This window comes from Nerophis lumbriciformis, linkage group LG07 (genome assembly GCF_033978685.3).
Source record: "Nerophis lumbriciformis linkage group LG07, RoL_Nlum_v2.1, whole genome shotgun sequence".
Classification (NCBI taxonomy): domain Eukaryota; kingdom Metazoa; phylum Chordata; class Actinopteri; order Syngnathiformes; family Syngnathidae; genus Nerophis; species Nerophis lumbriciformis.
In genome coordinates, this window is record NC_084554.2 from 34095929 (window position 1) to 34120471 (window position 24543).

A 24543-nucleotide genomic window follows, 5' to 3' on the forward strand; every position below is an offset into this window, starting at 1 on the left:
TGTTTGAGTGACTGAAATGACTTGACCTTTACTCAGAGTGTCAAATAATTAGAATGTTAATGGAACAGATGGCCGTTGAGAGCTACGTTTAATATTTCATGTGAAGAGGACGACCACAGAAACACAATGACTTAAGTAGAGACCGAATAAAGATGGAAGAGAAGTGGCCTACCCAGTTCTACATCCTGGTCGTCAGTCATGATGAGGATAATGTTCGGGCGGATGTTCCTGCGGTCTCTCTGGATGCGACCCCTCAGGCCCTGGGCCCTAGTGGTTGTGTAGGCCAAGCTCCCCGGAGTCCAGTCCAGAGAAAACAGCGCCAAGCAAGACAGCCACTGTACCAGCATTGTGTCCAACATAAGGCACAACAGGATAGTCCAATTGAAGTCCAGCCGGGCCACTCACTCGCACCCTGTAGCTCTCAAAGCCGTGCTGAACTGCAGAGAAACATATAAGGAAAATAACATTTTAAAGCAGAGTAAGGTATATTTACTTCACACTGTCTACTCACAAATCATACACAAACACCAACTCATCCGTAAAAAGCTTTGAGTGGTTGATGGTCCACCACGGAAAACTTTAACAGCTCCAACATATGTCGTGCTGAAAAGATTACTTTCTGACGCAAAAAACAATCCCTCAACAAAAAAATAACAACCTGAAAAACCAATTGAAGCAACAAAGAGGATGCGGAAAAAACAGACCTCAGCTCAGAGGGTTCCGCCAGTCTCTTGTATTCATGTCTTTTCCATCACAAGCTCACATCTGTCTCTCCTGCTTTGAGATAACAACTCCATCCCTAATGAAGAAACAGCCATCTAAGCGTGCTGAGCCCACGTCATTGGCTGTCAGCACCTTCCTGTGTCGACCAATTGTAGGCCACTTTACCGCCCATCACTCAAAATTCACCCCCTACCTCTGTCCTACGCAATGAGTCAAGCGTGACTCAGGGCCAGTTGGGAGGATGAGACCACACTAGGGGGAGGAAGGAGTTAGGGGCACCGAGGGCAGAGAGAGAGTTCCGCTACATTAACCCCAACGCCACACTCGCCAATCAAAGCTGACCCACAGCACTTCCCGGCCTCCTATAATCTCATGGCCAGTCTCTTAAAACACAGTCAAATTGATGTCTGTCACCAATAAAAAAAATCTAATTAGTTCGATTGGATTCCACCAATAAATCTCTCCAATGAATTTGAAAAACGAGCGTCTAGTGGGCGTGAGGTCAGATGATCAATCCTGCTGAGTGGCACCACACTGCTTCCTATTCTGAGGTAATGGCCTGGAAACAAATGGCAGGTCTATGACACCTGAGCCTTTCCAGGGCAGCTCCGCTCTTTTAACCCAAGATTCAGTAAGGGCGTCCTCAAACTGGATTTGGGCACTCACACTTTGCTTTAGCTTGTTTGCTTGTGCCATCACTCCCCCCCGCCCCCCAAACTCTGATTTCAACTCAGTTCTATGTTGCAATGTGGCAGCTCTCATTAATTACTTGCGAAAGGAGCTATTGCGTTATTTAAAATGTATTTTTTACGTGCAAAAATGTACTTGCCGAATCTTGGATTATTTGAAGTATTCCTATTGATTTATCCTATTATTTGTGTTGGTTATCATTCAAAACTGGCGAAAAGCGATCGCATTATTTAAATCTATGGCTGTTGCACGCATGCACAGGCATCATGCCGTGCTCTTTGCATCCTCTCCCAATCATGCCGGAAAAGGGGAAATGCACTAAATTTAAGCACTCAGTGCTAGACTTTAGGCTTGAAGTGAGCCCAAGTATGGTAGGATTAACGAAGTACAAGTGCACCCTAAATAATCCTAAAGTCAAAATCCATGCTTTGCCAGTCACATGACATAATGCGCAAGCATACATGCAGAATTCATAGAGTGACTTGTCAGTTCTTAATGATACCCAAAGAATAAAGTTAAAGTACCAATGATTGTCACACACACACTAGGTGTAGCGAAATTATTACTCAAAATAACCATAAGTCAAAACCCAATGCACGCTCACTTACTCGTCAGTGCGTAAATGTAAAAAGCAAATCATTTGAATAATGTGTACGGTCCTCTCGCATGTAATTCATGACAGCCACCACCTTACGCAAGATAAATAATCAGAATGACTAGAATTAAGCTTGAAAATAACACACAAAGTCAGGGAAATTGAAGTAATAGAACAGTAGTGGGAAGTAAGCCCAAGTACGTAATAACTGGCCAGTAGCAAGTATACTCTAAGATCAGAGGTGGGTAGTAACGCGCTACATTTACTCCGTTACATCTACTTGAGTAACTTTTGGGATAAATTGTACTTCTAAGAGTAGTTTTAATGCAACATACTTTTACTTTTACTTGAGTATATTTATAGAGAAGAAACGCTACTTTTACTCCGCTACTTTTATCTACATTCAGCTCGCTACTCGCTACTAATTTTTATCGATCTGTTAATGCACGCTTTGTTTGTTTTGGTCTGTCAGACAGACCTTCATAGTGCCTGCGTTTCAACAAATGCAGTCACTGGTGACGTCCACTCCGTTCCACCAATCAGATGCAGTCACTGGTGACGTTGGACCAATCAAACAGAGCCAGGGGTCACATGACCTGATAAGTTGAAAAACTTATTCGGGTGTTACCATTTAGTGGTCAATTGTAGGGAATATGTACTTCACTGTGCAATCTACTAATGAAAGTTCCAATCAATCAATAAAAAGTGGGAAGGAAAAAAGACCCTTTTTTATTTCAACCGTACATCCCGTCAAAAGCCTAAAGACTGACTGCACAGTTCCTGTCTTCACAATAAAAGTGCCGCTCCATCGCGCCTGCGCTTTCAAAATAAGAGTCTCCGAAAGCCAGCGCAAACAAGCTAGCAAGCTACGGAGTTTGCCGCCAATGTATTTCTTGTAAAGTGTATAAAAACGAATATGGAAGTTAGACAAATAAAATGCCAAAAACCAACCACTTTCATGTGGTATTAGACAGAAAGGAGGAACTTTTTTTCTCCTCCATTTGAAAACGTGGACGTTATCATCACTACTGTCTGATAACAATCAATGCAAGTCATCAGAATCAGGTAATACACCAACTTATATTCTTGACTTCATGAAAGAAAGGAATCTATATGTGTTAAACATGCATGTATATTCATTAAAACACCTTTAACATGTAAACAAAAACGGCAAAATAAATAAATATAAATTATATACTGTATATATCAATGTATGTATATATATATATATATATATATATATATGTGTATATATATATACACGTGTGTGTGTATATATATATACATATATATATATGTGTATATATATATACACGTGTGTGTGTGTATATATATATATATATATACACACACACACATATACATATATGTATATATATATATATATATATATATATATATATATATACACACACACATATATATATATATATATATATATATATATATATATATATGTATATATATATATATATACATATGTGTGTGTGTGTGTATATACAGGTAAAAGCCAGTAAATTAGAATATTTTGAAAAACTTGATTTATTTCAGTAATTGCATTCAAAAGGTGTAACTTGTACATTATATTTATTCATTGCACACAGACTGATGCATTCAAATGTTTATTTCATTTAATTTTGATGATTTGAAGTGGCAACAAATGAAAATCCAAAATTCCGTGTGTCACAAAATTAGAATATTACTTAAGGCTAATACAAAAAAGGGATTTTTAGAAATGTTGGCCAACTGAAAAGTATGAAAATGAAAAATATGAGCATGTACAATACTCAATACTTGGTTGGAGCTCCTTTTGCCTCAATTACTGCGTTAATGCGGCGTGGCATGGAGTCGATCAGTTTCTGGCACTGCTCAGGTGTTATGAGAGCCCAGGTTGCTCTGATAGTGGCCTTCAACTCTTCTGCGTTTTTGGGTCTGGCATTCTGCATCTTCCTTTTCACAATACCCCACAGATTTTCTATGGGGCTAAGGTCAGGGGAGTTGGCAGGCCAATTTAGAACAGAAATGCCATGGTCCGTAAACCAGGCACGGGTAGATTTTGCGCTGTGTGCAGGCGCCAAGTCCTGTTGGAACTTGAAATCTCCATCTCCATAGAGCAGGTCAGCAGCAGGAAGCATGAAGTGCTCTAAAACTTGCTGGTAGACAGCTGCGTTGACCCTGGATCTCAGGAAACAGAGTGGACCGACACCAGCAGATGACATGGCACCCCAAACCATCACCCAACCATGCAAATTTTGCATTTCCTTTGGAAATCGAGGTCCCAGAGTCTGGAGGAAGACAGGAGAGGCACAGGATCCACGTTGCCTGAAGTCTAGTGTAAAGTTTCCACCATCAGTGATGGTTTGGGGTGCCATGTCATCTGCTGGTGTCGGTCCACTCTGTTTCCTGAGATCCAGGGTCAACGCAGCCGTCTACCAGCAAGTTTTAGAGCACTTCATGCTTCCTGCTGCTGACCTGCTCTATGGAGATGGAGATTTCAAGTTCCAACAGGACTTGGCGCCTGCACACAGCGCAAAATCTACCCGTGCCTGGTTTACGGACCATGGTATTTCTGTTCTAAATTGGCCCGCCAACTCCCCTGACCTTAGCCCCATAGAAAATCTGTGGGGTATTGTGAAAAGGAAGATGCAGAATGCCAGACACAAAAACGCAGAAGAGTTGAAGGCCACTATCAGAGCAACCTGGGCTCTCATAACACCTGAGCAGTGCCAGAAACTCATCGACTCCATGCCACGCCGCATTAACGCAGTAATTGAGGCAAAAGGAGCTCCAACCAAGTATTGAGTATTGTACATGCTCATATTTTTCATTTTCATACTTTTCAGTTGGCCAACATTTCTAAAAATCCCTTTTTTGTATTAGCCTTAAGTAATATTCTAATTTTGTGACACACGGAATTTTGGATTTTCATTTGTTGCCACTTCAAATCATCAAAATTAAATGAAATAAACATTTGAATGCATCAGTCTGTGTGCAATGAATAAATATAATGTACAAGTTACACCTTTTGAATGCAATTACTGAAATAAATCAAGTTTTTCAAAATATTCTAATTTACTGGCTTTTACCTGTATATATATATATATATATATATATATATGTGTGTGTATGTTACTCATCAGTTACTCAGTACTTGAGTAGTTTTTTCACAACATACTTTTTACTTTTACTCAAGTAAATATTTGGGTGACTACTCCTTACTTTAACTTGAGTAATAAATCTCTTAAGTAACAGTACTCTTACTTGAGTACAATTTCTGGCTACTCTACCCACCTCTGTCTAAGATCCAGTTAGGGTCCAAAAATGTATCCCAAAATAATCAAATATTGTTATTACATGAAGTCCCTGAAAAAAATCTAAATCCTATTGTCATCACTTCACAATGTTAGCAAATGTAATCAACTCTTGGCTGTACCTTTTGGCTTTTGGCTTGGTGCTCCATCACGCTTCTGCTTCTCTTCCAGTTTTATGATAACCGCGATCATCTGCGATTTAAGAGCACTTTGCTCGGTAGCCTCTGCGCTCCAGATGAACAGCGTCTGGGCCAGCTAGCCCAGTCATCGTGACAGCCCTATGCAAACATTGGCGCCCAACGGACAAACACCCCTTCCACTGCACAGCGGGTAGAGTGCACACAACCTCACGTTAAATCACTCACACCCAAACCTCTGTGCAAACAAACAGTGGCACGTAGAATCTCTGAAGACACTCGTGTTACAACATTTCTGTGGTGAGGGGCTACAAAATCGCAGAAACGATATCCTGACAAAAACCTCACATGTCTATTTCTGTCAGGCTGTAAAAGACCTGCTAACTAGGGTAATGTTAGCGACCCTGAAAAATGTCACTTTACATGCCAATGGCTCTCAGTGATAGTCACTTCATGCCAATTAAAGTGGCAGAGCGGACAAGGAGGTTCATTGTGGAATCTGCTACAAATCCTGTGTCATTGATACGGTTGGCTAAAAGGCTATCAATAGCTCCACTGTCTGAAACAAGCTCGATGCCAGGGATGATTAAATGCCACACGCACAGCGACCAATAGGATGTGGCTGCAAGTGCGAGGAATGATCCGCAGCTGCCGTCGCCAACAATAGATGTCCCCTTGAACTGTGCTTTACCTTTTATCCTTGGATTCACCTTTTACATTTTGACTTATCAGACCAAGGTTTTTGAAGCATTGTGTTTGCCAATGGTGCGACTAAGTCACTGGATTAATGGGACAATGGATGGGAGAAACTTAAAGATCCCTCACTATAATGTTTTTAAAGCTTTTTAAATGAGGGTCTCACAAAAGTGTACTGAAAGTTTGTTGACTAAAAGCTAGCCTTGATGATGGAGATTAGACACGGGAATGCAACATTTTGGATATCTGTAGCTTTATGCTAACAAGCTGTTTGTCCAAGCCAATCTTTGAAACGGTATTGTGCACTTTAACTACTTTTTACATCTACTCTGTAAATCTGAAATAGTCCAACTTCATAGATGCAGTATATCACATACAACAATGTAACTTGAAGGAGTGCAACAGGACGACACAAACGTTAGCAACACTAGCCTAGCTATGTGAGATACATGGTAACATTACGGTTACAATTTAAAAGTAGCACCATTCTAGGTTAGCCTATTTGTTGTTGTAAAACAAAATGATCAAAACTACACTTTCCACTTAGTTGACAGACCGGCAGGTTTTGTTTTAAGATGTGTAGCGAAGCCTACTTTATAACCGGATAGATTTTTGCCACTGTTGGTGCTCATAAGGAAGTGCTAGGGATATTTTTTCCTATTAATAAACATCAGTCCATTTTGCATACTGGGGAATCTTTACCATGTACAGTCCATAGTTCAGGACGTTAGCAACGCTTGCATAGGTATGTGAGCTAACAGGCTTCATTTTAAGATGTGTAGCAGAGACTACATTTATTTTATTTTTTAAGTGATAAGCGTACAAACAGGGCGGGCTTATCGAGCTAAGGGCAGGTCAGAGGCAGTATCATGTCCATTAAGGATGGTTTTCCTTCACGACATCATAAAAACTTCAACAAGTGATGTCTGATTCTCATAAACAGTCTCTAGAGGCCCATAATACTTTTAGAACATCATTAAAAAATGTAAATTTCGCAATGGAGTTTTAAGATTCTTGGTGGATGTTCAGCACACCTGCTTATTTTTTCCTTCGCAATACACTGTTGCCAAATCTTCTACTCCACACAGCTTTAATTTCGCCACACCTAGTGTGTATGTGACAATCATGGGTACTTTAACTTTAACTTTTATTCTATTATTTAGTACGACAAAACTGACAACAGCTCTTTGTGCACACAACATTGTAGGAGTAGCTGCTTGTGTAACCATACATGGGTACCACTGTTTAACTGGCTGGCACTTGTGCCCACTCCAGTTCGGGCCTCAACCCCCCCCACCCACCTCTCCCCTGACCGTCCCCTGACCCAAGTGGTAATACGGCTTTGATAGCAACTTGTTTAACCCAACTTCAGCAACCCACCCACACACACTGCGGTTAAGGAAAGTCTGAGGGAAATGCAGGGGTAGGGGGGCTTTCACGGCAAGGTAGCAAAACCTGTGGTTGTGACTTCCTGCATATTCATTTCAACAATGGCCAAGAGGCTGCATCTGGCTCGGTTTCTGTACAGTCTGCGCATTTATCAGCTGTCACTGAAAAATAGCAGACGCACCGAGAAAGACAAATAAGCCAAAATCCGTGGAAAATTGATCCGGGTATTCCTTGAAGTATCTGCCGAGGCTTGCCAAAGGCTGGATCTGGAGGTGAGGAGGTTCACATTCCCTAAAACAAGATGCAAGTCAAACCCAAACCAGATGCCATGCCGCTGTGAAATAAATCATCCTTGAGCGAGATAAACGGTCATTTTAACGCACATACACTTCATCCCTACTGGACCGGTCCATGTTGCAGTGAGCGGCATCGTAAACCCAACAAAACCTGAGACACACTGATTTCACCCTCTCAGTTTCAGAGGGGAAAACGATTATGGGAAGGCCTTATGTTAACATTGAGGCTTGTCCAAATATTTCTGTAATCCAAGGGAATTTGGCTGAGGACTGACGAGGGCCATTTTACACTGAGGAGCGCTTGTGTCAGGGTCCGTGGCCACCGCCAGGCCAAGGACAGCATATTGCACCCAATAAGCCCCCCCCCCCCCCAATTAAACGCAGAGAGCGCCCTGAAGAGGAGCTCTGTCCTCCTCCATCAAGCTCTGGGAAAACGCTCAAACCCTTAACTCTGCTGACCAAAATCTCTAAATTTGTGTAGGGTTCAAACACAAATCCGACAACAGCCAAGCGTAAGCTGGTAGTGCATTTTAAAAACCCAGTTTCTGTCAGTCATAGATCTTGTAAAACAAATACTGTATATGGGTGCCTCATTCGCTGGTACGGAACATGTCTGGCACCTTGCAAGCCATACTGAAGAAAAATGGCCCCACTTTAGTGGAGTGTTTCTCAAACAGTGAGGCTCTGGGAGCCAGAAGGACTTCCAGTATTAGCGTATTTATTAATCCTTGAACGGTACACAAAGCTCCAGCTCTGTGTTTGCAGTGCTCAAATTAATCAACAGGCTGACCAGGAAATGTAACGAAGTATACATACAAGTACCAGCCAGTTAAACAGTGGGTAACCCCCCCCCCCCTAGAGGGGGGGGGGTTACCCACATATGCGGTCCTCTCCAAGGTTTCTCATAGTCATTCACATCGACGTCCCACTGGGGTGAGTTTTTCCTTGCCCGTATGTGGGCTTTGTACCGAGGATGTCGTTGTGGCTTGTGCAGCCCTTTGAGACACTTGTGATTTAGGGCTATATAAATAAAGATTGATTGATAAAGATTGATAAAGATTGATACCCCTGGATGGGTTTACCATATAAAATATACAGTACAGTATAATATCCTTAAGTAGAATACACCCTTCATACAGTATGGAACAAATGCTAGTCAACTATAGCTGTGATGGGATACATTCCGAACGTGTTCCACTCATCGACAGGACAGAATTAAATATGATTGGATTTTGCTTCTGTCAACATTTTAGTCTCGTTTTTATACGTTAACTAGCATGTCAATTAATTGTGTTGAGGTCTAAGTCCACATGCTTTTGTTTTGATTATATATCACACTGTCAGGGACAGGCATGGGAAAACGGCTCATTAGCATTAAAGCTACAGACACACAAAATGGTTCTTTCCCAATATGACTTACTAATAATGACACTTTAAACCATGGGTCCCCAAACTTTTTGACTCGGGGGCCGCATTGGATTAAAAAAATCTGTCCCGGCTGTGTGTGTGTGTGTGTGTGTGTGTGTGTGTGTGTGTGTGTGTGTGTGTATATATATAAAGTATATATATACACGTTAGGTCAGGAAAAAACACAGAGGCTATTTCATCTCTACAAGCCTGTTTTGCAGGTTTCCCTGCTCTTCAGGGGATTTTATTATGTTATATATATTATTATGTTATATATATATATATATATATTATAAAATCCCCTGAAGAGCAGGGAAACCTGCAAAACAGGCTTGTAGGGATGAAATAACCTCTGTGTTTTTTCCTGATCTAACGTATATTCCGCTCTACTCCGGTATTGAGCACTGTATAACGGATAAACCACAGAAACCTCGACTATATATATTCCGAGCGTGATGATGTGACGTTATCGATGGGAACATGCATTTTTTGACAATATGATTTTCATGAGCGGCTAGGAGACACCGAGGGTAACAAGTGGTAGAAAATGGATTGGAAAAGACAGATTTTTAAAAATTATAATAAAAAAATTAAAAATTTAAGAATTTAACTTGGGACTTCCCATGGGCCGGATTTTGGATGCTGGCGGGCCCGCAGGCCGTAGTTTGGGGACATCTGCTTTAAACTGTCAACATTCCTGCATCAAGGCTGGATTTCAGACAACACACTTCAAATACAGTATTGTGGGACATTTAAAGACTTAAAATTATTAAAATTGTAAAATACGGGAACTTTAACAAAGCTGGCAACACTAACAAAGTCAAGCTACGTTATGTTGGTGGTGTTTTGTTTTTTTGTCACTCCTGTGCACACAATACAAGGTTAAAGCAAGTACGTTTGTGTTTGGACACCTCTTGAGCCATGAAAGAAAACCATTAGCGATGAATAAAATACAACACATTCATAATTCTCCAGTCACTTCGGCAAAAGCCGCACTTCCATCACAAACAGTGTATCAGGCCGCAAGGAGAGAGTCAGAACAGGGAGCTGAACATGTAATGCTCTCACAGGTGGCTTCCTTGTCTTTACTGACATGTCAAATATAGCCTCAAAACAAATGATCGGCTCGAACCACAAAAACGTGCGGCGGCTAATTGCTTCAACGGATTTCTGGTTAGGTAATAGTCGAGAAGAACGCCATTGACTGATTTCCCATGAATTCAGCAGCAGAAAGCACACTGCCTGTTCGACGTGACTCGATTACAATTTCTAAGCATGACTAGTAGCAATTTGGTGGGAAAATGTGGCTAAAAATGACCTTAAACCAGGACATTTATAGCACAGGCACATAATTGAACGATGAACACACAAGTCATGTTAGAATGGTTGGAAAATGCATCATCTCCACTAATAGCTGAATTCCCCCCTGCAGTCACCAGTAAAGTCTTATCTTAATCACAGTATTCAAGTAAATGTCAGACTGATTTAGTGTTATAATAACACTGTTCTTCTTACTTCAGGCCATTACCCATTATGGACTAACTCTTACAGCCACTCAACTGGCGGCCTGCCAGCCAAATCTGACATCAGACATTAAAACTTGAGAGCCACTAACATTTTTGCAGCAGATTCCTAAACACAGCATGTTAATAAAGCTGTGATTCCAGACAACTGTGCCGCACACATTCTTGAGCTGTGAGGGATCGTCAGGTGTGCGGCGGGAAACTATTCCGTTTCACTTAATTCGTCAGAATATTATTTACTTGAAATAAAAAAATCCTCCATCTATGCTTGCGACGTAAGAGGGACAAGCAGAAAAGCACAAGCTCTTCCACTAGATGGCAGTAGGTACAGTTAAGTAGTGTATCCACCTGTTGCCATTCATTCAACAGAATAAATCATAGCGCTTGGTGGTGTGCCATGAGATTTTTTGAAATGTAAAAAATGTTCCAGACCTCATTAAAATGTTGAGAAACTGAATTTAGCGTTTTTGCATGCAACATGTCCTTAAAACAGCAGTGTTCCTGTCACATAGAGGATTTTGACTTTTTTTTTTTTTTTTTTGAATAGGTCCTTAAAAAGAGCAGTGTACCTGGTCATATAGAGGATCTTTGACTAGTGCTTTTGCATTAGGTCCTAAAAAACGCAGTGTTCCTGTCATATAGAGGATCATGGACTTGGGTTTTTTCCATAGGTCCTTAATAAGAGAAGTGTTCCCTGTCAATTGGAGCAGTGGTTCTCAAACTGTTTTCACCAAGTACCAACTCAGAAAATACTTGACTCTCCAAGTACCACGATAACGACCAACATAAAAATACAGTAGCGTAGTAGGCTTAAGTATTCATTAAAAACAAGACAGAGGTTTTATTAAACAAATATGTTTAATATTTTTGGCCACTGTAACATTACACAGAGTCTGAAAAGTGACCATGCACCAAATTAGTCCAGTTTCTCAAATGTTTCGGCTCTATATAAGCCTCCTACAACCCGTGGAAACACCTTAATACAATCGTGTTCCTTTTTTTAAGAGTCGGACTAACACCTGGATAATGCTATAGGAAACCAGATCTCTTGAAGGGGGTGTGTGTGCCGGAGAGCACCCTTTGTATCAAGCAAGCGCCAGTCTCTACGCGCGGGATAGAACTCGAAAGCAAATACCATTCAATAAAAAGAGGAGACTGTTTATTTGCTTCACAAATTATAAGAACAGAACATTTTGAAGTGCATCGATGGTAGAAAAAAAGGAAGTATTATTATTATTTAAGAAGGTAGCTAACGAAAATGCCGGCTTAATTAGAACTCCCAGACAAAATACGAATGAGATGAAAAATAATGAAGCAGGTATATTAAAGGTGAATAATAAAGCGTACACAAACTTCTTCACGCTGCATTTGTGCAAGCCAACTGATTAACTTTCCGCACAACGGGCAAGACAGTCCAGACCAATAGCAACCTTCATCTGGGTATCAGTCGGGGCACAAACGGTCTTTTGCCTCGGATTTAAAACAATTTCCATCAATCTACGGAGCTCAATCTACGGAGCCTTTTGAAAGAACTTGGAGAAAAGTTTTGTTTCAGTTTTCGTCCGAAAATTCCTTCAAAAAAACTCTTCCGCCACCTTTCTTTGCATCTGACACGAAACATTCTTGGTAGTAGCGCCATGATCGTAGCGCAATCCAAGATCATTTCTTGATACTGTCTGCTATTTAGCATCAGCATAGCCATTAGAGACGTAATATTTGTAATCTGTGCCAATATTACAGCGGATATCAGTTAAAACAAGTTGTAAGGATCCGCAACTCCTAGTGTGACGTCATAGGTCAATCAGACAAGTAATTCAGTTATCAGCACTAAAATGAAATAAGCGCCCCCCGGTGTACAGGAAGCACATGGCGTGTGACCATCCATCCATTTTCTACCGCTTATTCCCTTTGGGGTCGCGGGGGGCGCTGGAGCCTATCTCAGCTACAATCGGGCGGAAGGCGGGGTACACCCTGGACAAGTCGCCACCTCATCACAGGGCCAACACAGATAGACAGACAACATTCACACTCACATTCACACACTAGGGCCAATTTAGTGTTGCCAATCAACCTATCCCCAGGTGCATGTCTTTGGAGGTGGGAGGAAGCCGGAGTACCCGGAGGGAACCCACGCAGTCACGGGGAGAACATGCACCAATAGTCGCATTATCGAGTGCGCATGGACATTTGGACTTCACACGTAGGTGTGAAAATAGAAAAAACTAACTATTTGAAAAATCAGACTCATTTAGTGCATGGAAACATAGTGAGTGTGTTTAACTGTAGGAAAATAAAAGCTGTACTTTGTTCAAGTGACTCTTTGGCGTACCACCACACTTTGAGAATCACGGATATACAGTAGAGGATTTTGGACTAGCCTTTATGCACTGGGTCCTAAAAAAACGCAGGGTTCCTGACATATAGAGGATGTTGGACATGCGGTTTGGCAATTTGTCCTTAAAAACAGCAGTTTTTTTTTCTCATATGGAGGATCTTTGACTAGCGTATTTGCATCTCGTTAAAAACAACAGTGTTGTTTGTCGTATAGAGGATCTATGATTAGCGTTTTTGCAATTACAATTGAGTATAATTAATGAGGGACGGCGTGGCGCAGTGGGAGAGTGGCCGTGCGCAACCCGAGGGTCCCTGGTTCAATCCCCACCTAGTACCAACCTCGTCATGTCCGTTGTGTCCTGAGCAAGACACTTCACCCTTGCTCCTGATGGGTGCTGGTTAGCGCCTTGCATGGCAGCTCCCTCCATCAGTGTGTGAATGTGTGTGTGAATGGGTAAATGTGGAAGTAGTGTCAAAGCGCTTTGAGTACCTTGAAGGTAGAAAAGCGCTGTACAACCCATTTATTTATTTATTTATTTATTAGTACACCGCTCGAGAAACATTTTTTGGCGGCCATCTGCAGCCGATTAATAAACCACCGACCTAAGGTTAAGAAAGACTAATCTGGAGCAGTCTTTAACCACAGGGTCAGGGCCCATTGTTGGGCCGCCAGCGCCCCCTAGAGGGCTGCCATAAAATATCTACCTCAGCTGTGGTCTATATGGGTCGCAGCGGTACTCAGTTGTAGTACACTTTTCCACCAATTGTGGCAGAAATGACAATATCAAACAAAAAGGAGAAGTCTGGAGCTAAAGTCAGAGAAGTTTCTTAAGCGCAAAAATTATGACTAAAGTGATTAAGCTGTATTTTTATTTGCACTTAAATTTGTATTGACAGTACATTTAAGAAACATGTACAAATAATCACAATTATTTATTTTGAATTTAGTTAGAATTGATTTATTTTAGCACTGTGTAATTGGATTTAAATGTATTTTTCATCAGTTCTTATAAGTCCCCTTTTTTGCAGTATATTTGATTAGTAATTATTTTTGTAATCAGCCTGACCTAAGCCTTGGTAATAATCTTTGTGTTTAACAAAAGCTTTTATATAATTTCATTTCATATAATTTGACAAGGTTGCAAACTCTAAGTAGGTTAGACATATTATTGAATATGATTAAAATTAATGGTACGGTTACTAATTCAGTGTTAATATTTGAGTGGGACCTGATCCCTTTGTGGTGGAAACTTTGGGCCTCAAGGTCAAAAAGGTTAGGAACCCCTGAGGATCTTTGACAAGCATTTTAAGAACCTACAACAAAACTGCTAGTGCTGTTGTGATGTAAGATCTTTGACTAGCATTTTGCAGTAGGTCCTTAAAAACGGTGAGTGCTGTTGTCATGAAGAGAATCTTTGACAATGTCTTTAAATAAACAGTCATGTGCACCTGTTGTATACAGTAGATGATCTTTGATTTGACTTGTGTTTTAACTGAACACTTAAGGACTATGTTTGTCATTTAGTGAGGGAACTATGTAAAGAAATGTGTCATTATGTATTTGAATAAGAATAATAGTGTGGGGACGAGTGTGGTCGTCCAGTTCTTCACTTTCCTAAAATGTGGTCGTGGACCAGTGAATTGCAAACCCTTCCTTTCAGCAATCTACACAACTAATGTAAGCATTTGTTTAATATTTGACATCTCCCTAAATTCAACCCGCAGTTCAGCGGGCAAAGTGTGTGAAACACAAAACCCTCGAATATGTGGAGCATGTGTAGACATATTCTCTGCAACACGGTGCACCAGAAGCAGCCTGCGTGACCCTGGACGCCATAAACAAATACGTCTCGGCGACTGCGGCGCACCAACGTGACACTGCTCATAAAAACGGATTTGTCCAATTGCACCTGTGCCAGTTCAGCATTCCCCTCTCTCCACACCCCATGGTCATTCATGGGGGGTATCATATCCCGGCATTACACAGACAGACTTGTAACCTGTAATTTGTATACAGGGGGAGCTTGCTTTTCCATTGCCTCTGGCTCAGTGTGTGGCTTTACAAAGCATGTCGTAACCACATTTGTATTTTTGTATTGCCTGACAAAATAAAAGGCACATCTCTGTGCATTAATCAAATACGCTCAATAAGGACGCTTACCCCTCCTGAGGAACCTCTGACTTTGCATGAGAGCCTAAGAATGCGGTCAAGAGATCCTCCTAACAACAAACGGAGGCTGCAGATAAAAAAAACTCTCAGCGAAACTTGCCGTAGGGCCGCAGCTCAGGTAACATGTGACGCTGTCAGTCTACATACCACGACACTCAGGGAATCCTGCATCCACTCACAGATGAGCTCCATACTAGCAGCACATGGCCAAGTTTGTTCAACACACACACACACACACACACACACACACACACACACACACACACACACACACACACACACACACACACACACACACACACACACACACACACACACACACACACACACACGGGCAATTGAGGAGAGTGCTGGCAGAGTGTGAATGTGTTCACTCGCTGCAGGGGAGAAGTAAAGAAAAGGAGCAAAAGAGCTGAAACAAACGCATGCTAGCGTCTATTAGTCCGAGTGTGGCGCGGGATGGATGGGGGGAAAAATTCATTCATTTACAACCCCTTCCTCTTTGAACCCTTTCTCCATCCATTCCCTTTTCTCCTGCCCTCCCACTCCATTATCTCCATTCTGGATAAAAGGAAAAGCCCCCCCAGTGGCAGCACTTCTCTCAATAAGAAAAAAAAACATTCCGACAGGCTTGCTTAATTGTACGTGATACAGACAGAGTCCTTTCTCTTTCAAATCTAAAACAGGTTGCTTCTCCCAGGGGAGGGGATTATTAGACCAGAGGGATGACAAAGCAGGGACAGTGCAGCCCGCTGGTGGGGGTGCATAGCGTGTGTTTCTTTAGTGCACGTCACAAGATTACGTTAGCGGCCAGCACACGTGCCTTAAGGTTGAGCCTCCCATCACAGCAACTCCACTAGTGGGAATTTCTACATCGCTTTCCTGTCACACCCCCTCTACCCCCTTTGGAGTTGCCTTTCATCTCTGCATCTAGCCCCCGCATCCTGGTGCTATCAAGGAATCCGTCATGCTGCGTCAAGGCAGAAGCAGCTAAGAAATGCCAATGATGGACGGACAGGATACCTTCCGGTGATGATGTTTGCATGTCCTGACTTTGAGAAGCTGACTTAACACGTGGAGGGGGGCCCCTCCAAAATAGATCAATGCAGCATGTGGCATGTTTATGCCCTGGAGACATGCTCCAAAAGGCCATTTCTGAGCAATTAAGTAAACATAATGTAGTTTAAATGTTGCACTGATAAGACTTTAGTAACGTAATATTGTTCACCTTTTTGTTTAATAAAGAGGAAATTTAGCTTTCTCCAAAAATTTGTGTTGACTTTTTTCGTGTCGGTTATCACTGCGTTTTAAAATATTAAATTAACATTACTCATATATATCATCGAGTGCCCAAACCCAGAACGCCACACGTTGGTGACTCAGTCCCTCTTCTTTTTTTCCCCAATTTAACAAGACTGTAAAATAATTTACCATAGGGCCAAAAAAGTTGAGTGACAGCACTTAGAAAAAGAAGGTGAGAAACACATTTCAATTCAAGAAAGAACTCGTGGCACAAAGTACGAAGGTGCGTCGTCCTCAATAAAAGGTAAAAGTGATGTTAAATGTTCATTTATTCATCTCACTCGTCATGTATTCCACATTTTCCTGCATGTAAAATTATAATCATTGTGTTTATATTTTGGGTATCTGGAACACATTATTTGCATTGTTTCAAATGGGAAACATTGCTTGAGTTTTATGTTCGATTTGATTTTCCTCGGATCATTTTACCTGATATCTTAGAATATTGGCCAATAAAAAAATTAATGGGGGGCCGCAAATTGGACTCTAACTAACCCCAACCCGATTTTTCCAAGTACTGAAAATAAGCACCTTTTCGTTTTGTAAAGAGTCTTCCTTGTATGCCGCTCAAAAAAATATTTTAAGCTAATACACACAAACCTGGCAATAAATAAAAAATAGCTAAAGAGTGTTGCTGCTTTTTGCTTAGCAACAGAAACACATGCAGAACTCCATCCATAATATATGTGTTGTAGAATCATCCATTTTCACGCATTAATAACAAAAACAAGAAAGCTATGTCACCCTTAGAACCAGCGTCCTCTGCAGTGGACATTCGTTTTTTGTCCATTTCTTTTGCAAAACACAAATGTCCATTGCAAAGGAAGCTGGTTCTCAGGATGTTACAATGTGTAAGCGTATTTATCACTGATAAGAATCCACAAGTTTAGTCATCCACAATTGGAAGAATGGCTACCGGAATAAATGTTTGTCTTGGCAAGTACCTAATTATTTGCAACAGCTGTTCATGTTTGTAGCACACTGAAGTGCTTCCTGCAGGCCACACATAATCAGAGCTACAATGCCGTGCAGGTTAATATAACAACTGGCATGGCCAAAAAAAAAATCATGTTTTTCACAGTGACAACACGCTTGCAGCCGCAGTGATCACAGCATTTTGGAGGTTAAGTACTTCAAGTAGCAGGCAGGAAGTGTAGCTATGGCTGGTTTACCAGGGTCAACACAGGCTCACACAGCAGCAGCTTTCACCCGCACTGTGTCCACTTTTACAGTTGCACAATCTCTATCGGACACACACACACACACACACACACACACACACACACACACACACACACACACACACACACACACACACACACACACACACACACACACACACACACACACACACACACACACACACACACACACACACAGCATGGAGTTGGAAATAAATACTATACATCATATTCTCGCTCCTGCTGGCAGGCTTCCCATCTGGAGTGAGGTGTGCGTTCCCTGAGTTCTCTGACAGTTCATCCGGAAGGCAGCTCATCCATTTGGCTAACACCATGTGCCAGAGGCGCACTCTGGCTTAGATTTATGGAGGAAAACTAAAATAACGGTCTTTTTTTCCATTGATTTTACTGGGTTTTTTTGTAATATTTGTGGCAAAATGTCAGGATATACAATATACGCAATTCCGGTCGGAATGTCCTGCATTGCTTTCGGTTTGCCAGAAAATATGACATTAATGGAATGTGCTGCGCCTACTAATCCCTTGAAGAGGAGGAATTTGCCACACAGGGAATTCCTGTCATCCAAGGGGAAACTATGAAGTCCTGTGCACATGAAGGCAACACTGCAAACACTACAAAGCACATAGAATGTTATCAGAATAGTAAAGTACCTGGCAGGCAGCGTCCTGGCAAGGAATCCTGCGAGTGTTCCCTGCGTTCATGGAGGAGTTGAAGAGTCAAGAGGAGGTGGACCACACGGCTCCTGGAAGACAACCTCTCTCCTCTAATCCCCTCTCCGATGTGATGACACCCTCCAAACTCCACCATCTGTTGAAACACGTCCCGGAGCAGTCAGCACACCGCCGCCGTGTTGAGAGCCCCCCCACCGCCCGGCTGCCCAATCACAGGCCGGCAGCTGGGTGGCTCCTAGCTGCCAGGAGGCAGGGACAAGGACACAGCTCAGTGTAGGGACACACACACACACACAACGTGCACACACACACACACACACACACACACACACACAAACGTGCGCACACACACACACGTTGGAAGCAAGAAAAGCCCTACTATTGGTAACCTGAGAGGGAGACAGAGAGAAGAGTGGAAAAAGTAGGAATGGGAGGGAGTGCAAAGTGAGGGTGGTGTAAGAAGTAAAAGTAAAGAAAATGATGCAGAATTATTCACATATTTCATAAATGTTGCTTATTGTGACGGACACACAGAAGCCGCAGTATGGGCATTTTTACATGATAATTGAAGACATGACAAAAAATGTCAGTTTCCCAAAAATTGCTTAAAAATATTACACATTAAATTAACCAATTTTACTGCAAGCGTTGAATGGGAAAAAGCAGCACCATCCGGTGGACAAATAATGAATATATAAAGCCAGTAGTGCACATTGAAATCTTAACAGAAGGGACTTGCATTAGTTTATGTCAAGACAAATGTGGCATCAAAATATGCAATTATTAAATAGTTGTGAGGAACAAATGTGGTGTTTGGCTTAGCTTTGCAATTTTAGGCTCATTCAAGGAACTTAAATATTATGGTTAAAGTTTATTTCAAACATTGTACACAGTTACAATTTCAATCATCACAACTTTCAGTTTCTCTTTACCACGTCTAAAAAGGAGTAGAAAGAAGAGCTTACTTGATCCTACCCATTTTCCATTTCATGGCAGTTACTAACAAATTGGATTCACTTCCTGTTCTAAATGTGTGCACAATTTAACTCCACAAATAATTTAAAAAAAAGTTCTCACAAACTAAATAGATAAATAAATTGTAATTCACATAGTGAGATAAATAGGATTTATTTTTATTTTTCCAATAAGGTTCAAAATGTTTATTAGAATTCTACTTTGCACTTTTAAAAAAACTTAAGAGTTTGAACAGTGTCTTAAACTGGATCATATTTGTTGTTAATTTGTTGTTAATAGTATATACTAATGTAATATATAATACACAATGTCTCTTGAATCCTTTTAAAGTTTCAAATGTTATGAATAGTATCAATATATTCATATTTTTACAAAAAGCAGCAATCAAATAGCCAAAATACCACAAACGGCCGGTGCAAACGGCCTCTTAGTATGTGGTCTGACTAATCAAAGTGCAAAGCAATAAAAGCCTGCATTGGCTACGCAGTGGGAATGCTGCTGGCACTAAACTGTTACATCTGCAGACAAGTGAGGTAGGAGAGCAGCAGCAGCACTCACACCTCTGTGCGATAAATCCTTATAGTCCCACGGTTGCATTCCTGGCCTTCATCACCTTATTGCCTCCAGTCAAAAAGGAGTGTAGAGGAGGAGGGAAGGATGGGGGGCGGGAGGGGGAGGGGCACTAAAATGACAAAGCTGAAGAACAGAACGTTGATAAGGAGAGTGAGTTTTTAGCACATAATGACTGGTGTGTTTCCTAAATTAATCATCCCATTTTCAACTCATTCATGCAAGGGGAAAATCATGTGGGGGGGTGCATTAGGTGAGAATGCTGTCAAATTAATCATTTTGTTGAACCACTGTCCTACTCACTAGGCCATTAAAAGGGGATTACGAGACCCTGATGATACCCCAGCGCAACTTCAAAGGCTAATGAGTTAATACCTGCTTGATATCCGACGGCATCACGCTGAGTTAATCAGAGGTGTGACACCTCAGAGACAAGTTCCTCATTTGCATCCTGTGAGGAAGCCTTTGTGACATACAAATGAGCTAAAACATGTTTACACAAATCTCAACCATGTGACCTCCAAGTATTTGAACCAATATTAGGAGTGGATCGTTATGTAAACGTGATCTAATGTTTCTGTACGGGACATTCGCTACAGTACAAATGTACCGAGTTCACCTGGTATGCTGGAGTGCAGGGATGCCCAAAGTGGGCCCGGGGACCAAATTTGGCCCATCGTGTCATTTTTTTTGACCCACAGAAGAGTGGCTGCCAAATGTAATACATATTCATAATGATCTCTTTCAAGCTGCACAACCATTGATGGCATGCCCGCAAGGCTACACTGGAAAAAAAAGGTAGATTTTACTCAAAAAACCTGGCAGCTCAGTCTCCAGAAATTTAACGTAAAATTATTAGAGGGACCATTTTTTCTATTTACAGTAATGCAGTGTAAAAACAGGAAACTTATATTTTAGGGTAAAAAAGTAGCAGTTCAGTCGGCAGAATTTTGCGGTAAAAATAACAGTGGTACTCTTTTCAATTTTTTGTAATGCATTGTAAACAAAAACGGCCATATATATTGCAGTAAAAACTGGCAGTTCAGTCACCAGAATTTAACGTAAAAACAACAGTGGCACAGTTTTTCAATTTGCAGTATATTAGTGTAAAAAAACCTGTGAATTTTATGGTAAAATTCTGGTGACTGAGCTGCAAGTTTGCTTGTTTTTTTAATCGTAAAATCTATCTTTTTTTTTTCAGCATAACTAGTAACGTTTGAAATTAAGAACCCCTGCTCTACGTTATAGTTGTGACTTTTGGACACCGTATGGAAAAGAATAATCTAGGTCACCATGTTTCGCCACTTCCTATAATGAAAACCTAAACGCTTAGAAATGTAGCATCCTCTATATGTCTAATCTGTCTGGGCAAAGTTTGCAAGCAATCAGATCAAATATCTAGGAGGAACTGGTTACAGAACAACACCTGGAAATGGCGAAAATCTGCATAAAATGACTTTTTTGAATGTTTAGAGCAGGGGTCCCCAAACTTTTTGACTCAGGGGCCGCATTGGGTTAAAATAATTTGGCCGGGGGCCAGGCTGTATGTATATATATATATATATATATATATATATATATATATATATATATTAGAGATGCGCGGTTTGCGGGCACAACCGCGGAGTCCGCGGATTATCCGCGGATCGGGCGGATGAAATTAAAAAAAATTAGATTTTATCCGCGGGTCGGGTCGGGCGGTTGAAATAAAAAAAAATTAGATTTTAAATAGATTCAGGCGGGTGGCAGTTAAACCAATTCGGAAATATATATACATAGTTAAATGTTGTTACCCACATACGAAAAACAAGCAGGCACCCGCTGCATATGCCACAACAGAAGAAAAAAAAAAAAAAAGAGATGGACACTTTTACGGAGCGGAGAAGGGACGCCTCGCCGGGGTCCGGGACCGAGGCCCCTTCCCCCGAGAGGGCCCCACCGGGAGCCGTAGCTGAGGTGATCCGCGAGAAGGGCCCGACGCACGTCCAGGGTCACCACCGCGCCCACCGCACCGACACCCCGCCTCGTCCACCTTCGCCGCGGCCGGCGTCACGCGCAGCAGGTAAGCAGCTTACCTGCCCGCCACCCCCGTGGCCGGGGGCTCGTAACAGGGGTCACTCCGCGCGCTCCGCCCGCGCAGCTTACCTGCCCGCCACCGCTGTTACCGGGGGCGCGTAACAGGGGTCACTCCGCGCGCAGTGCGCTCACGAAAGGGGTGGGGCTCACCCTGGTTGATATAGACAGCAGGACGGTGGCCATGGAAGTCGGAACCCGCTAAGGAGTGTGTAACAACCCACCTGCCGAATCAACTAGCCCTGAAAATGGATGGCGCTGGAGCGTCGGGCCCATACCCGGCCGTCGCCGGCAGCGAGACGCGCTTGGAGGTGCGCTCAGCGCGGCTCCCATATGATTGCGCACTGGTGTGCGTCTGGGTCGTGACAGCGTGGCACGCGAATGTCTGTGCTGCATTGGATCAGTCTCCTTTCTTTAACAGGCAAAAGCTTTATAACCTCACTTATGCCTTGCATCGTCTATATTAGATATATAACAACGGGCGGGTGCGGTTCTGATCAAATGTTACATCGGGTGGATGGCGGATGGTTGACGACTTTCTGATGCGGTTGCGGATGAAATAATTGCCTATCCGCGCATCTCTAATATATATATATATATATATATATATATATATATATATATATATATATATACGTTGTCTTTATAATCTGTTTTGTCATTTAACATCAATTAAAATTGATGTTCATCAACATTAAACATTGTCACAATATCGATGGGAAAATTCATTTTTAGACAATATGATTTGCCTGAGCGGCTAGGAGACACCAAGAGTAACAAGCGGTAGAAAATGGATTAGAAAGGAAAGATTAAAAAAATAAATTAATTTAAAAAATAAAAATAAAAATAAAATTTTTACTTGGGACTTCCTGTGGGCCGGATTTTGGATGCTGGGGGCCGAATCCGGCCCGCGGGCCGTAGTTTGGGGACCCCTGGTTTAGAGGTTAAAAATGTACAGTAAAGGTGCAGTTGCATGTTAACTAGGCACATCGTTTGTGTAATAATTGTTACTACCTTATATTTAGATATGGCGGTATGAAGCTAAGTTCCTCACTCGTGGTGATGTTACATTGTAAATATCGCTTTTTGGCCCGCGGACAATTGGCACATTTTGACTTTGGCCCTTTGAGGCAAAATGTTTGGGCACTCCTGCTGGAGGGTGAGTGAAGGGCAGGAAGTGTGAAGCCTGGATTATTCTCCTCCCCCTCCAAACCCTCCTGTGTAGCTTGACGTGCACCTCTCAAAAAAGGAACCTTGTGTTGCAAAGGCTGTGATTGGTCTGCTTTTTTACAATTTTTAAAAATACTTCCTCTACGTATACAACAGTACAGACGTCGGACAGCCCACCTTTGCAAATGCCTACTCTTCTAAATTTGGACCAACACCTGCAATAGGAGTGACACATTAATTAGTTCCAAATTTAACTGTCATTGTTCACTCGTCCCCAAGGATGCTAAATGGTCGAGAAAAGTTGCAATTGTCTACATTCCAGAAAACACTGCTGTGAGAGCCAAATTATGACCGACCTATCTTAAATTATAAACACAATGCAGTGGATTCATACAAAGCTAATTAAAGTAGTTGAGTTACTGTTATGGTCATTACTTTAAAGTTATTAAAGTTAAAGTTCCAATGATTGTCACACACACACAAGGTGTGGCGAAATTATTCTCTGCATTTGACCCATCACCCTTGATCTGGAAAGATGTTTGCTTAATTTTATGTTTATGTTGCTTCTCTTAGCACTTGATCACATGTAGTGTCTCTTTAAGAGAATGCTCAGTGCAGCTACTCTGATTGGTAAGTTTGTTGGGAACCGAGCTTGCCATAGAATTTTGTTTTGCAATAAAAATATTTTGAATACTCCAGTAAGACGATAGAGCTAAATGTAATAAACTTTGCATCGGAGCCCTAAAAGTAGAAGTTTTTTTGCAATTCATGTAGAGTACATGAGTAAATCAAATTACATGAGAATGACATGTAATTTTTAAAATTATTTTATTTAAGAATGTTATTTAGTGTAAAAATATTTGCTAGCATTTTTCCTTATGTTTCATCTTGAAGGGGACCTATTAGGCAAAACAACTTTTCTTACTTATTGGTACCTGTTTTTGTACATTTGGGATCTGCATAAGTCCCGGAAATGTGAAATCAAACCATGGAGGCATGGCAGATATGTTTATAACAATCCTGCCTTCTTTCACACTTGCTCCGAATGAGCCATTTGGAATTTGCCCAAATTTTCCGAAGTGTGACGTCAGTGGATATCTCCATATATGGTAGAAATTTACCCGAAAAGCTTTGCGCAAGTCTGTCATTGTAGTCCGCTTTAGTCAATAAGTTTCTTCTTTTTCTCTATCCTCTTGTTGTGGGGCAGACTGGCTCGTACATGCACATGCATATCCCTACTGTCGCCATTTCTAATACAAAGTAGTGTATAGTTCTAACTTATAACGGTCAGTAGAGTCCATATATACCG

General features: G+C 41.6%; 1 protein-coding gene across 4 annotated transcripts in view; it reads right to left on the reverse strand.

The window, feature by feature from the left end:
* Positions 1–24543, reverse strand: part of sulf1 (sulfatase 1) — a 147369-nt gene that overhangs the window by 34535 nt on the left and 88291 nt on the right. For all 4 annotated transcript variants that reach the window (XM_061965410.1, XM_061965409.2, XM_061965411.2 and 1 more), the window contains 3 exons: positions 18426–18582; positions 406–437; positions 173–335 (listed from right to left, as the gene is read on the reverse strand). In XM_061965410.1, coding sequence (XP_061821394.1) covers positions 173–335; positions 406–437; positions 18426–18582 — 352 coding nt within the window. The remainder of the gene's footprint in view (positions 1–172; positions 336–405; positions 438–18425; positions 18583–24543) is intronic.